Here is a 14,579-nt window from a genome sequence, read left to right on the forward strand (position 1 = left end):
CTATACAACGTTTAAGATAACCAAACTCCTTTGTCAGTACAGCAGAAATATCCATTTAGGCCCAAAACAAACCGAAGCTGGTATATCATCATCATCATCATCATCATCATCGTCGTCATCACCATCATCATCATCATCCCCACCACCACAACCATTATGCTTTGCTTTGTTTGCAGCACCAGCCGTTACCACACCAAGGATTTGTTTTGATCGAAACCCGCTTTGTGCTTCAATGAACTCTGATCTCTGCACTAATATCAAGTTTTACAACTACGTGAGAGAAAACTGTGCTGGCTTCTGTAAAGTGTGCGAGCGTAAGGAACTTTGTAGATCTTGTTTTACATATAGCACTTTTGTTCGTGGATGAATAGCTCTATCAAACAGTTCACGTGATATTTCTTTACAGAAAAGGTAACCACCGAGGTTGTAGGCCTACTTTTTATCTCACTTGACTTGATTAAATTTATCTCGCATTTTTTGAAACAAATGTACTATAGTCCATTTGCGTAAAAAGGGAACCAATGAAATGGCATGTAACTCTATAATGAATGAAGTTAAAATGCATGTAAAAACATATAATTATATTTTAAACCCATACCAACTTCAAACCATACAAACAAACAAACAAACCATACCATACCAACAACAACAAAAATCAATGAAAATAAAAAAAGAGTTTCTTTACAAATTACCATTAAATTGCATAGGTTAAATTTTATTTGTGATAAAGGTATGAAGACAACTGATGGAACAGCCATGGTAAAGCATACAGTTTAACCTTCAGTATCGATTACTTCGGCGGCATACCTCACAAACAACTAGCTGCTATTTTAATGGATATGCGATACTTATGTTTCTGTACTTTACATTGTTTGCTAAGAATTGTCAAAACAGCTGTTTACACTGAGTGGCAGGACATTACAATTTTGATATTATTGTATTTATAATGCAAATATTATATGTGGGGTCGATTAATTTGTAATTATTTATCACAAATACATGGATAAAAAGCGAAATGTGGCGGTTTTAAATTTGAGAATGCATATTTTAGGGTGTATACTACCAAATCAAATCCCATAGACGACCATAGTAACATACGTGGCTAAAACTCCTACCTACATCGTATCAATAAACACTACGGATATAAATACTACCACCCCTCACCGTTAAAGTGAATGAGAAAAAATTGGGGGTCAAGCAGCTCATTTCAGAGATAACGGGAAGCGTCTATGACTACCCTAATTCCTCACAAATTTGAATATTTTTATAGGTACTCCATACATGTTTCAAGCACAAGGCTACATGACACAGTGGTATTAGACGAAATAAAATTGCATACATATTTTGCCCAGAAGAAACCTTTTTTTTACAACCAACACATTCACATTTAACACCAATCACAGGACTTGTGGTGTTAAATGCTTTATCAAAAGTTTGGTTCACCTCGAAGTTTGACCCATCTGGAAGTTATTTGACTTTGACGTCAGATCACCAAACATCAAATTGATTTTAAATAGTAAAAGTGTTCTAAGTGATGAAGACAAAATATATTTTTGTCATGTACACACATATAAATATATATATGGTTGAAAATTAATATGAAAATGAAAACCATGGTCGTCAGTAGTAGAAAAATCTTACTGGCCTTTCTCAACTTCAACTAGCCATCCAATTATCAAATTGAAATTTAACTGTGCAGAAAAAATCAAAACTAAAATGTGGCGATGCAAGAGGAGTAAAATATTCAGTAAAGGATTTCCTCTGGAGTGGCTATCATCCTATAGACGAAGCACGCACACATGTGCGCTTAATTTGGATACTATAAATGCTGCAGTAGTAGGCTACTAATAAAATAAATGTCGAAAGGAAAATAAATCTGTATAAAAAGCACAAAACAACAACAACATTTGACAAAAATATACGATGGACTTAAGTTATATTACAAAGCATAAAAACGTACTTATTGTTTATTACAGTAATATTTGGACGGTTATGACATCGTGTGACACTAGATCTGGTGTCACTTTAGATCTAATCTGTTCTTATTTCATGCAAATCGCTTAAACTTAAAACAATACCGACAACGACAATCAATTAACTTACTTTTGGAATAAGCCCTGTAGTAATGGAACATTTCATTGTTATTTTTATATGCCTGTATGCACTCACGTTAATGTGAATTAAAACTACAAGATAGATTTTGATTTTGTCCCAGAAACTAATTAAATATGATTCCTTTTTACCATAACAATGTATAACAATTGTCAAATAGTAGGTCTACCTGGTAATTATGGTATATCCAGCCCATTCCAATAAGCCGACCACTTCCAGATTTTAAAAATACACGCAGTGTCTTCAATACGTTCAATTCAGTTTCAGTGTCTTTCTTTTTCAACTGGTACCTTACTCGCCAGACCTTTGTAAAATTCCAGGCGACTGCCAATTTTCAACCATATATATATATATATATATATATATATATATATATATATATATATATATACACACACACACACACACACACACACACACACACACACATTCATGTGAAATAGTACCTTACAATGGAAGAATGCCACTACACAAAGCAATGTCCAATTGGATTAAATTGGAGTATTTCAATAATTGTTCGCTAACCAACAGTCCGCGATCTTCACTAATATCAAAACTGCCGTGCAATGTCCTCTTGTTTTAAATCGAACTAATGAAAGTTACTATGGTCCGTACTCACAAACTGTCACACAATATAGTTAATAGAACCATTTCAGATTTTTTTGTCAACCAATAGACGCCAGGTGAATACTTCTTCCTGAAATTTTAATAGGTAGCTGGAAGGACTTTACAACTGTGCAACTTTATACAGATGCCGGTTTGCACTAAGTGTGTGTGTGTGTGTGTGTGTGTACACACTCGTACATATATGAGAGAGAGAGAGAGAGAGAGAGAGAGAGAGAGAGAGAGGGGGGGGGGGGGGGGGTATTACCAGGGTGTGTTTCGGTATAGTACGGGCTCCCATTTTTATAGAGAGGGGGAGAGCAAGCAGATTTTTGCCCGAATTCAATGAAAATGCCCGAATCTGTATAACAATATTTATTCGTATTAGCACTACTGCCAAACGGCTAAACAGGGTTTCAAACTAATAACTATGCATTTTTACACGGATTACAGCCAATATTGTGGGTACAATGATGGAAATATATGGTGATAAGGGTTCAGGCCAGCTCATTTTGTCCAAATTTGATTATTTGCCCCACCCCTACCCCCCGTCTCGTACGCTTATGTGGTATATAGAGAATAATACATGAGTGGCCGTTAGATACCACTTATCTCACAAGTTGTTTTAAAATGTATCTAACGAGCGAAATCAAGTTTGATACGTTTTTAAACAACGAGTTGTGAGATAAATGGCATCTAACGGACACGAAAGTAGTATTCTGTTTCTTACATATCCTCAAAAAACATGGTTTTAAGCAAGTTTTAACATCTTTTTCGACTAAAAGTTTTTTTTACAGCCGTTGCACTTGTAGCTGACTTACGCGTCACAGACATATGAATATCAGGTTAACTATACCTAACAGTCTAATAGATTTCCAACGTGTAGTTTTTCATTGGATATATGGCATTGGTGACCTGGTCATCACCTAGGAGCAACCAGTCGTATGTCTTAAAATTGTTAACACACGTTCATGTCTAAACAACCATTTGTAACCAAAAATAACGCATGGTGTTCTCACCAAAGGGTGTGTAAGAAGGTCAAATATCATGTATTAGGAATAAAAATTGTATTATACGAGCCTCTGGCGAGCATAATACATTAATTTATTTCTAATATATCATATTGATGATTCCGAAACAAAGAAGGGTAATAATCTCTTTATCATATTATTTCAAACTTAACGTGTTTTTATAAACTGTATACGCAACTTTAATTCCAGTCGGCCATTACTCTGAGTCTGAACATTCATGTGTATGTCGGTGTACATCGATATGTAAATATACCTTTTTCATCTTAAAGTCTATATATGTGTGCGTGTGTGTAATGGAAGGAATATTTTAATAAATAAATCTTCGCAGAACTCCAAAACCCAAAAAAAAAAAAAAAAAAAAAAAAAAAAAAAAAAAAAAAAAAAAAAAAAAAAAAAAAAAAAATATGTGACACAGTTTTGTTTTGAATGGAAATGACCTCAAACTATTGAAATGTTTTTGTTTGTTGCCTATGACTGCGTACGTCAGTTATGAAGTGTCACCGTATAACGTTTGCTTAAATGTCAATAAATGTAGTGCCGTGACCTGATTAATTTACACGTAATTTGCATCTAATTTGCAGAGTTATCAAATTCTAAAAGTATGTAATCTGAAAAATGTATACGTTGATTACACAAAAATGAAAAGTTTGTTTGTTTGTTTTGTTTAACGACACCACGAGAGCACATTGATTTATTAATCATCGGCTATTGGATGTCAAACATTTGGTAATTTTGACATATAGTATTAGAGAGGAAGCCCGCTAATCTTTTTTAGTAGTAGCAAGGGATCTTTTATATGCACCATCCCACAGGCATAATAGTGCATACCACAGTCTTTGATATACCAATCGTGGTACAGGAGAAACGAAAAATAGCCCAATGGCCCCACCGACGGGAATCGAGTGCTTTACCTCTGGGCTACATCCTGCCCCGTGTTTCAATACATGCAAGGATATCAATTTATAAAATACTAGTAAATGTGATGCTTTTATTTTAGTCTTTGTGAGCACTTAATTCAAGGAATAATCTACATATTTCACAAGAAAAAATAATACTATATTTTTGTCGTTGAAATTGTCTCTTTAAGTTATACAACTCTCACACGTATTAAATGGGTGTATGGAGATCACTGTTGTCAAGTTTAGGAACCAGTATATATTTCAGCAAGTATGAGAGAAATTAATTTCTTACACTCGCTGGTGATTTTTTGTTGTATCATAGAACGATATCACACATATATTGGTATTGATTTAAAGGCATTATGATTAGTTTCGTCATGGTGATGCATAGGAGTGCGGGCTCCCATTTTGTAGAAGGGGGAGGGGGGCGGGGGGCGGTGGCATGCTTGTTTTTTCTCGAATTAAACGAAAATACCCGTATCAGAATAACATTTATTCATACTAGCATTACTACCAAACAGCTATATAAGGTTGCAAATAAATCACTGCGACTTTTGACATGGATCACAACTAATGTTGTCCCCCCCCCTTCCCCCCCCCGTCTATTACGCTTATGTGGTGATTTTAAAACCGTCCATTGAAATGAACACTACCAATACCTATCAAACAGTAGTAAGAAATTGTAACCATTAGATACCACTCATCTTAGAACTCGTTATTTGTGTATATATACATATATATGCTTTCGCTCATTTTATGAGTTGGGATTAAACTGATTGTAGGATAGAAAGAAAGGAAATGAAATGTTTTATTTAACGACGCACTCAACACATTTTATTTACGGTTATATGGCGTCGGACATATGGTTAAGGACCACACAGATATTAAGGGAGGAAACCCGCTGTCGCCACTTCATGGGCTACTCTTTTCGATTAACAGCAAGGGATCTTTTATATGCACCATCCCATAGACAGGATAGCACATACTACGGCCTTTGATGTACCAGTCGTGGTGCACTATCTGGAACGAGAAATAGTCCAATGGGCCCACTGACGGGGATCGATCCCAGATCGACCGCGCATCAAGCGAACGCTTTGCCACTGAACTACGCCTGGCTCCGATTGTAGGATAGATGATATCTCACAGTCGTTTATATAGTATTCTCCTTTTCTTTGTCAGATGTATAACTACTACTCTGTTTACGCTAAACCTTGTATTGTTTGTCTCACTGCAGAACCCTTTGAGCCGACATGTGGTACGACAACTTCGCAGATGACTACCAGTAAGTAAGAGAAATAACGACTATTTAACAGCGTAGCTTACGGCTCATAAGCGTACATATGTAATGAAAAACAATCCAATTTTACATATTGCTCTCTATTCTGAACAGGTAATAACATCACAATCACCGATGCTTTGAACCAGTAATATTTCTTGATGCAAACTGAACTTATGATTTATGGATATATCGGCTGCCCCCCCCCCACCCCCCCCCCCCCCCCCCCAAATAAACGATAATCCTACTGAATATGGAATTGGCAGAAAGGTATTGGGACTGATTATAATATTTCACTCATTACTATATGGGTATTTGCCATATTCAGAGAAAATTGTAGGCTTATAGGTCAAATATTGTTTAAAGTAAAGTTTGTTTTATTTAACGACGCCACTAGAGCACATTGATATTTTATCTTATCATCGGCTATTAGACGTCAAACATATGGTCATCCTGACACTTTTTTTTAAGAGGAAACCCGCTGTCGCCACATAGGTTACTCTTTTACGACAGGCAGCAAGGGATCTTTTATTTGCGCTTCCCACAGGCAGGACAGCACAAACCATGGCCTTTGTTGAACCAGTTATGGATCACTGGTCGGTGCAAGTGGTTTACACCTACCCATCGAGCCATCCAGAGTTTGGAGTCTGTATCTGGATTAAAATCCCATGCCTCGACTGGGATCCGAACCCAGTACCTACCAGCCTGTAGACCGATGACCTAACCACGACGCCACCGAGGCCGGTCTATTGTTTAAAGAGCAACAGATTAAAAAATTTAATTTTTAAAAATGCGATGCCAAATGCTGTGAAATGTTATCTACTTTTGTTTAGTAACCAGTATATATTAGCAAGTATGGGAGAAATTAATTTCTTATATTCACGAATAATGAACTACGTCTGTTAGCGACAATTTGTCGGGTAAAAGTCTGGGTACCTTTCATTTTATGTCTTTTATTGTTAGTGACAACGACACTTAAAATTCTGACGGGGAAAACAGAAATGCAGTCAGGAACAGCTAAATTACCATCTGCTAACACTGGAGTACCAACAACTGGGAAAACTGGAGTACCAACAGGGAAATCTCGTGTACCACCAACTGGGAAGATAGGTAGCTCGTATGTTCCAACTATTGGATTAACAGGAGTAGCAACAGGAAACTCGCATGTACCAACAGTAGGTGTAACTGGAGTACCAATGACTGGCAAAACTGGAGAAACTCAAGTACCAACTGGTAAATCAGAAGTACCAAACGGAAAAACAGAAGTGCCCACTGGACAAAGTAATATACCAACAGGAAAAACTGAAATATCAAATGGAACGACTGAGGTACCAAGTGGAACAATGGATATATCGAAAGGAACGATGAAGATACCAAATGGAACAGTGATTGGACCGACTGAAGCAATGGGAGTATCAACTGAAACAATGGAGGTTATGACTGGAACAAATGAGGTACCAACTGGAACACATGAACAATCGGCGACAAAAAGTTATAGTATGGAATCCTACTCTTCTACACCCAGTAATCCTACTAAAAAAGGTATAACATTTTTTTATTTAAAACTTAACGGTCTTAATATATACGATCGAGAACCTTCGCAAGCCAAGGTAATTTCCGGAAAGTACAGCACACTGCATTTCGTAGCACACTGTACGGAATGGTACCTTGGCTTGCGAAGATGACGATCGAGAACCTTCGCAAGCCAAGGTAATTTCCGGAAAGTACAGCACACTGCATTTCCTAGCACACTGTACGGAATGGTACCTTGGCTTGCGAAGATGACGATCGAGAACCTTCGCAAGCCAAGGTAATTTCCGGAAAGTACAGCACACTGCATTTCGTAGCACACTGTACGGAATGGTACCTTGGCTTGCGAAGACGACGATCCACTGGCATAGCCATAGATTGGAAGAGTTATGCAATCCTACAGTTAAGAAGTGTGTCACAACTACAAAAGTAAGGATTCTGTTATTAAACTATGAACGTATAACATTGACTTTCTAAACAGTGGTGGCATAGCCCTCACCTTCACCAGCTCTGGCGGTCTCGATTATAAAACATTTTGAAAAAAGAAATGTTTGGAGGGCATGGCCCCGTGCCCCTCTACGACAGTGATACGACCCAGACACTTGTTTTTTTTTAAAGCCGCCGACTTTAAGCTAGACTCAGACTACCAACTGTCACGTCGGAGTTGAACAACTCGCCGATCTCTGGACTTCTATGACTGTCCAGTTGCTAGTCTGAGCACCCTTACAACTTGACTGTCGTCATATACAACCTCTATGTAGAGTTTTTCGGTTCATACTTGCATGAAATCAAGACCACTCTGAGGAAACAATACATGATTATTACATGGACGTTTTAAGCGTCGACACTAAAACATTAGGTTTACCAATCTAATATTACAACAATTATTTTACAATATGCATTCTATTCGAGTGGAACAAAGGTAATTTTATAAACTAACGTTACAAAACATTACCGTAATTCGCCATAAACAGATGATCAATATGATTAAAATTAGCTCCACTGGTTAATAACTATTACCTGTGGATCTAACAGCATCCCGTTGAAGCTCATGTCCAGTTGACCTTTCATTCAACCAATCAAAACCTTACTTGCAGAATCATGCCAGTGATTTGAAAAGAATTTGAAAACATTCACCGGCCTCGGTAGTATCGTGGTTAAACCATCGGACATAATACTGATATACCCTCTACTCTCTCACTGACCACTAACTCACTGTCCTTGACAGACAGCCCAGATAGCTGAGGTGTTTGCCCGAGACAGCGTCCTTGAACCTTAATTGGATATAAGCAAAAAAATAAGTTGAAATAAATGAATGAAAACATTCGGAATTATGCCGAGGGTATACGAAATGCTTCGGGTGAATTACGAAGTATGCCGGAACTTAATTTCAATATAAAATTTTAATGTTGCACTTTCGTTTCAAAACGGAAAAAACCCCTTGAGAGTATAGCCATAAAATCTATTTATTCTAGTACACAGAGTTTATTATTGCGCTCCCCTCCCCCAGTGTATTTTTTTTTTATTGTTGAAATAGGCCAATGTGTTCGCGACTATAGCGACAGTCACAATGTAATTGAATTGGAGCGGTTGAGTGAACCACGTCCGTAACAGCCGAAAACTGCCTATATAAATTTAATTAAAAATGGTTACGATTAATATTTAATCCCGTTGTCACAGAAATGAATGAACGTTCGGCCATACAATGTCAAAATAAACACCAGTAATTTAAAATGTACTGAGGCCTCAAACTTTCTTTTCATACAATCTAAAAAAACAAAACAAACATCAATTAATTAATATGGTGGCATATTTAGGACACAGTAAAGTTTGTTTTATTTAACGACGCCACTAGAGCACATTGATTTTTTTATCTTATCATCGGCTATTGGACGTCAAACATATGGTCATTCTGACACTGTTTTTAGAGGAAACCCGCTGTCGCCACATAGGCTACTCTTTTTACGACAGGCAGCAAGGGATCTTTTATTTCCGCTTCCCACAGGCAGGATAGCACAAACCATGGCCTTTGTTGAACCAGTTATGGATCACTGGTCGGTGCAAGTGGTTTACACCTACCCATTGAGACTTGCGGAGTACTCACTCAGGGTTTGGAGTCGGTATCTGGATTAAAAATCCCATGCCACGACTGGGATCCGAACCCAGTACCTACCAGCCTGTAGACCAATGGCCTGCCACGACGCCACCGAGGCCGGTATTTAGGACACAGAGTTTTTTTTTCTCTCTTTTAAAGATATTGAACTTCGAGTTATATCTTAAAATCTGGACTTGTTTAATCGAGATAAGAGATAAATATACCATTCAACAATATAGTTTGAGATCTCAAAATATACATGCAATGCTCAAGATAATAAGTCAAGATCTCAAAATAATACGTCGAGGTCTCAACATAAGGCCCACTTTCCATTAACGTGATCTGCGCACGGAAACGTGCATTTTTATATCTACGTTTTTATAATTTGACGTCACCAAAGTATTTTTTAAGACACAAATAAACATCGATCGACTATTTTTTCTGCGCATGATGAATGCACACTCAGCTTATTATCTCGAGCTCTCAGGTGCACGGCTTATCATCGGTGCTCGACCTATTATCTCAAACTCTCGACTTATTATTTTGGGAGAATTACTTATTATCTCAATCACTCGTCTTCTTATCTGAAGTGCTCAATTTATTAACTTGAGTGCTTGACTTATTATCTCAATGGCTTGACTTATTATCTTGAGTGCTAGACTTATTATCTCAACTGCTGAACTTATTAACTTGAGCGCTTGACTTATTATCTCATGTGCTCGATTTGTTATCTCAAATGCTTGAATTATTATCTCGAGTGCTCAACTTATTATCTTGAGTGCTCGACTTATTATCTCGAGTGTTCAGTTTATTATCTTGACTGTGTGACTTATTATCTGAAACTCTCGACTTATAATATTGAGTGCTCGACATTTTTGTAGAGTGCTCGATTTATTATCTCGAGGACTCGACTTTATATTGAGTGCTCGACTTATTATCTCCAGCGTTTCACTTATTATCTCCAGCACTCAACTTATTATCTTGAACTCCTGACTTCTGCATCAGTACTGTATAGACAAAAACAAAATTCGAAGAGAAAAAGACAGTCATGTTCACGAGAGTTAACATGTTGAGCGCTTGACATAATACGTCGATAGCTTGAGATGGTAAGTCGAGAGCCCTAAATATACCACCATAATATATTTATGACACACTTATTTTACTTACTTTAAAGATCTCGAACACTTGGCATATTATTTTGAAGGCTCAACTTATTATCTCGAGCGCTTGTATTATGTCTAGCATTTACCTTCTGCATTAGGACTGTCCAGCCAAAAAGAAAACGACATACTTTATGATGAGATTTAATATGTTGAGCGCTCGACATAATAAATCAGTAGCTCAACATACCTTTTCCAGTAGCAGCAAGGGATCTTTTATATGCGCCTTGGTAGGCCTTTAATATACCAGTCATAGGGCACTGGTTGGGACGGGGAAACATTCAGAAAATGGTCCACTGAGGAGATTCGTTCCTCTGACCAAAGAACCTTAGGTGGGTACTCTACCAACAGCTAAATTCTGCTCCCTTGAGATAATTTGAGCACTCCACATAACAAGTTGAACTCAAGATAATACGTCGAGATCTTTGCAGTAAGAAAAATATAAGTTTGTGTCCTACATTTACCACCGTAGTTATTGGTAGTTCGTAAAACAAACAAAAAAAACCACACACCAAAAAACCCACCTTTGCAGTAACTTTGTATCTCACCAGACCGATCATGCCAATGCATTAAAACATTTTATTTTATAAAATAAATAATTTGTAATGTTAAAAAAATGATTTAGATACTAGTACAATATAATATATTGCAGTTGAGCAGTCGCTTAACCCTGCCCACGCACGTATTGGTATGGTTCGTGGTACCGTACGGCGGCTACATAGTCTCGCCCGATATTTTTAGAATTGGTATGCTCCCAAATAACGTTATAAAAGGCGAAGTGTGATTGGTCAATATTTTAATTATTATTTACAGACGAAATGTCACCTGGTAGACCAGTAGAGCTAATTTCAATCAGATTGATAGATGGGCAATTCCGCGAGTCAAGGGACATAACAGGAACTATTAAATTCCATTTTGTCATTATACAAAGAGTCCAAATTAATTCACAAGACGCCCAAGGGATCTTTTATATGCACCATCCCATAGACAGGATAGCACATACCACGGCTTTTGATGTACCAGTCGTGGTGTACTGGCCGGAGCGAGAAATAGCTCGCGCATCAAGCGAGCGCTTTACCACTGGGCTACGTCTCGCCCCTGACTGGTGGGTTATTGACCACATGTATAATGATTAACACTTTTCAGATTTATGATGGAAATCACGAAGGTAAGTACTACCTGGAAATGGCCATTCAAAGAGGACAAAATCGTCCGTGTTAGATAGAAGATAAAGAAAACCCTGCCACCACCCTTCATGATGAACACAATGGATGACTGGGGTGGGGTTGCGTGGTGGGGGCCAGGCGAGATTCCCCAATTTTGATTAACCATTGTTTTTGATACACCTATGTTTAATTAATCCATATCGTACGACACCAGTAACTACTGCGACATGTAATGAAATACTTCCATACAATGGTAATCAATACACCCCGATATAACACAGGTTCCTTTTTATTTGCAAAACCTTTTGAAACCACTTTAGGGCAGTGTTTGTCTTCAACCTGACTGCGTTCATGATCGTTTTCCTTTAAAAAAAAATTAAAAGCTGTTGCATGACACATATTTAAGATATTATGGATATATTGATAAATCCTCGGTGGCTTTGTATTAAATTGAAAGTCTGTGGAATTAAAATTAATCAAAATTATGATATGCACCATGCATTAAAATACTTTTATCATCACATCAGTGGACAATATACTGCTTTCTATAGACACAACTTCATTTTATGTCGGTGGACAAAATGTAACATCCGTTACACACAATTGTTATACTTTTCCTCACATTTTTTGTTTAGAGCTGAATTGTAATTGGTAGTTTTCTATAGTCATGTTACCTTTACTTCAAGGGCGAACATTGATTTGTACAATTTAAAGGTTTTACACAATTTGTAAATGAAGTTAGCCCATGTCCTTTTGAAGTAAAGTCCGTCTCGCACATATTTCTGATAACCCACCAAGCCATATATAGTTCTAGAAAATTTCTCTGTGGCATCAAATAGACACCAACATTGGCAATTATCATACACAATACCAATATACTGGATGTACCACTCTAGCAATCAGGTCAGTTGGAATGACCTCCAACCTCCCTGAATGTAACGCCCGTGACCGTGGAATTGCCCAGATGATATACCCAGACTGCATTAAAACAAAACGTCCCTAGCAGTGTTAGAGATTAAAAAGGTTTTGTACAGTATCCCATTTGGATACTAACATTTCAAAATCTAGTATCCCACCTGAGAATTTAGTGTCCAACTTTTGCATATGGTTACCCGACATTCAAATATCAAGCAAGCCAATTTTAATTTTAGTAAATAAAAAAGGGGTGTATTGGTTGAAAACATTTTATAATGTCTACTTGCCTTTTCAGTGTTTTTATAGACGAATTACTAGGCCTAATTAAAGAACACTTGGCCTAATTAAAGAACTTAACTGGAAGGAAACATCCCAACAAAAAACAACAGCGACTCGGCGGTTCCCAATCTTTTGCTATGCTGCTATTGCTCCAGTGAAGCATTAGACTGGGTACGAGATAAGGGGGGGGGTGGGGGTGGGGGGTGGGGGGGTATTGGTGGTATTGTTCGGCGTAGCATTAGACTGGGTACGAGCTCGAAAAAACTATCACTTTCATGGTTTCAACGAAAAATAAAAACTCAGGATTAAAAAACCCCAACATTATATGGTATCCAAAATTAAAATCTGGTATCCCCGGGATATTGGGATATCGGGATACCGTTATCTCGAACACCGAGCCTAGTGTAATTAGTTCCGTTAAATTTATGTAATTGGAAGTCCCTTGATGTTAATACTGAATTGGAAAGTGCTTGAATTTGGAAAAGCACTTACATTTGTTTATTATTTCTCATGGTGACCTCGACAGTGAACAAGACGTTACGTTTATTCTTGGTACAGGGAAACAACTGTCTTACTGGATGGATGATAAGAGATAGATATATATATATATATATAGACACACCTACCTTTCTTTTTTATATTATACAGAATGCGTTCAAGGGGGTATGGGCTACGAAGAGGGCCAAGCATGGACTACTCCGGAATGTGACAAGTCCTGTAAATGTATTCATGCATCGTCCAACATCATCAAATGTCAGCCACTAAAGTATGTAGATATACAACACTATTGAAAGAATCGGGTTTTAAAATTATTTATATTAATAACCAATGCCGTTCTCGACTATGCAGTTAGGTTAATATACCTAGTATTACATGTAATACTCGACTGGGTAATAAAACCTATAGGTTTAAATGAAAGTTGAAAGGAAATTAGTTAAATATTTTGAGCATAAAAACTATATTGAGCTATTAAAAACATTTGTAACAATTACAAAAAAGGCCGAACATATTACAAGGACTACAAACTCGATAAATAAATAAAATAGAATCATATTATTTATCTGGTTTTGCCATTGCAATGTACCAGAATTACAATTTTTAACGATGTTAAGAAATTCAACAATTCTTAAAACGCTCCAGCTGCCTTTTTAAAAAAAAAAATAAAAAAAATATTTACATTACCGCATTTTGTACTTCAAATTAATTTTAATACAATACTGGTTTTGTCATCAACAGGTGTCCAGAAGAACAGAAAGACTGCGTTCTGGTCTCAATTCCAGGACAATGCTGTCCACGGCTAGAATGTGCATTCCACCACCCTGTGCACAAAGGCAAATAACCGGCTGCTGCTAGATCTCTCGCAGTGTCCGTAAACAAACTTACAAGTTATAATAAAACTGGTTAAATTAACGTGTCATTACGATATCCCACGGCTCTGATCTGCTAAAACAAGTAAAGTACTATTTATTTATCAGGGGAAACGGGCAACTACACTGCCTACGAATCGACAGGC

At 37.2% G+C, this 14,579-nt stretch overlaps 1 protein-coding gene across 1 annotated transcript in view; it reads left to right on the plus strand.

Moving 5' to 3' along the window:
* The window catches only part of LOC121383621, a 36,391-nt gene extending 21,915 nt beyond the window's left edge, over positions 1-14,476 (plus strand). Inside the window, exons 11-15 of the mRNA XM_041513714.1 lie at positions 177-314; positions 5,880-5,927; positions 6,885-7,463; positions 13,715-13,832; positions 14,303-14,476. Coding sequence (XP_041369648.1) covers positions 177-314; positions 5,880-5,927; positions 6,885-7,463; positions 13,715-13,832; positions 14,303-14,405 — 986 coding nt within the window. The 3' untranslated portion in view covers positions 14,406-14,476. The remainder of the gene's footprint in view (positions 1-176; positions 315-5,879; positions 5,928-6,884; positions 7,464-13,714; positions 13,833-14,302) is intronic.
* The last annotated feature ends 103 nt before the right edge of the window (positions 14,477-14,579 follow it).

This window comes from Gigantopelta aegis, chromosome 10 (assembly GCF_016097555.1).
Source record: "Gigantopelta aegis isolate Gae_Host chromosome 10, Gae_host_genome, whole genome shotgun sequence".
In the NCBI taxonomy this organism is placed as follows: Eukaryota; Metazoa; Mollusca; class Gastropoda; order Neomphalida; family Peltospiridae; genus Gigantopelta; species Gigantopelta aegis.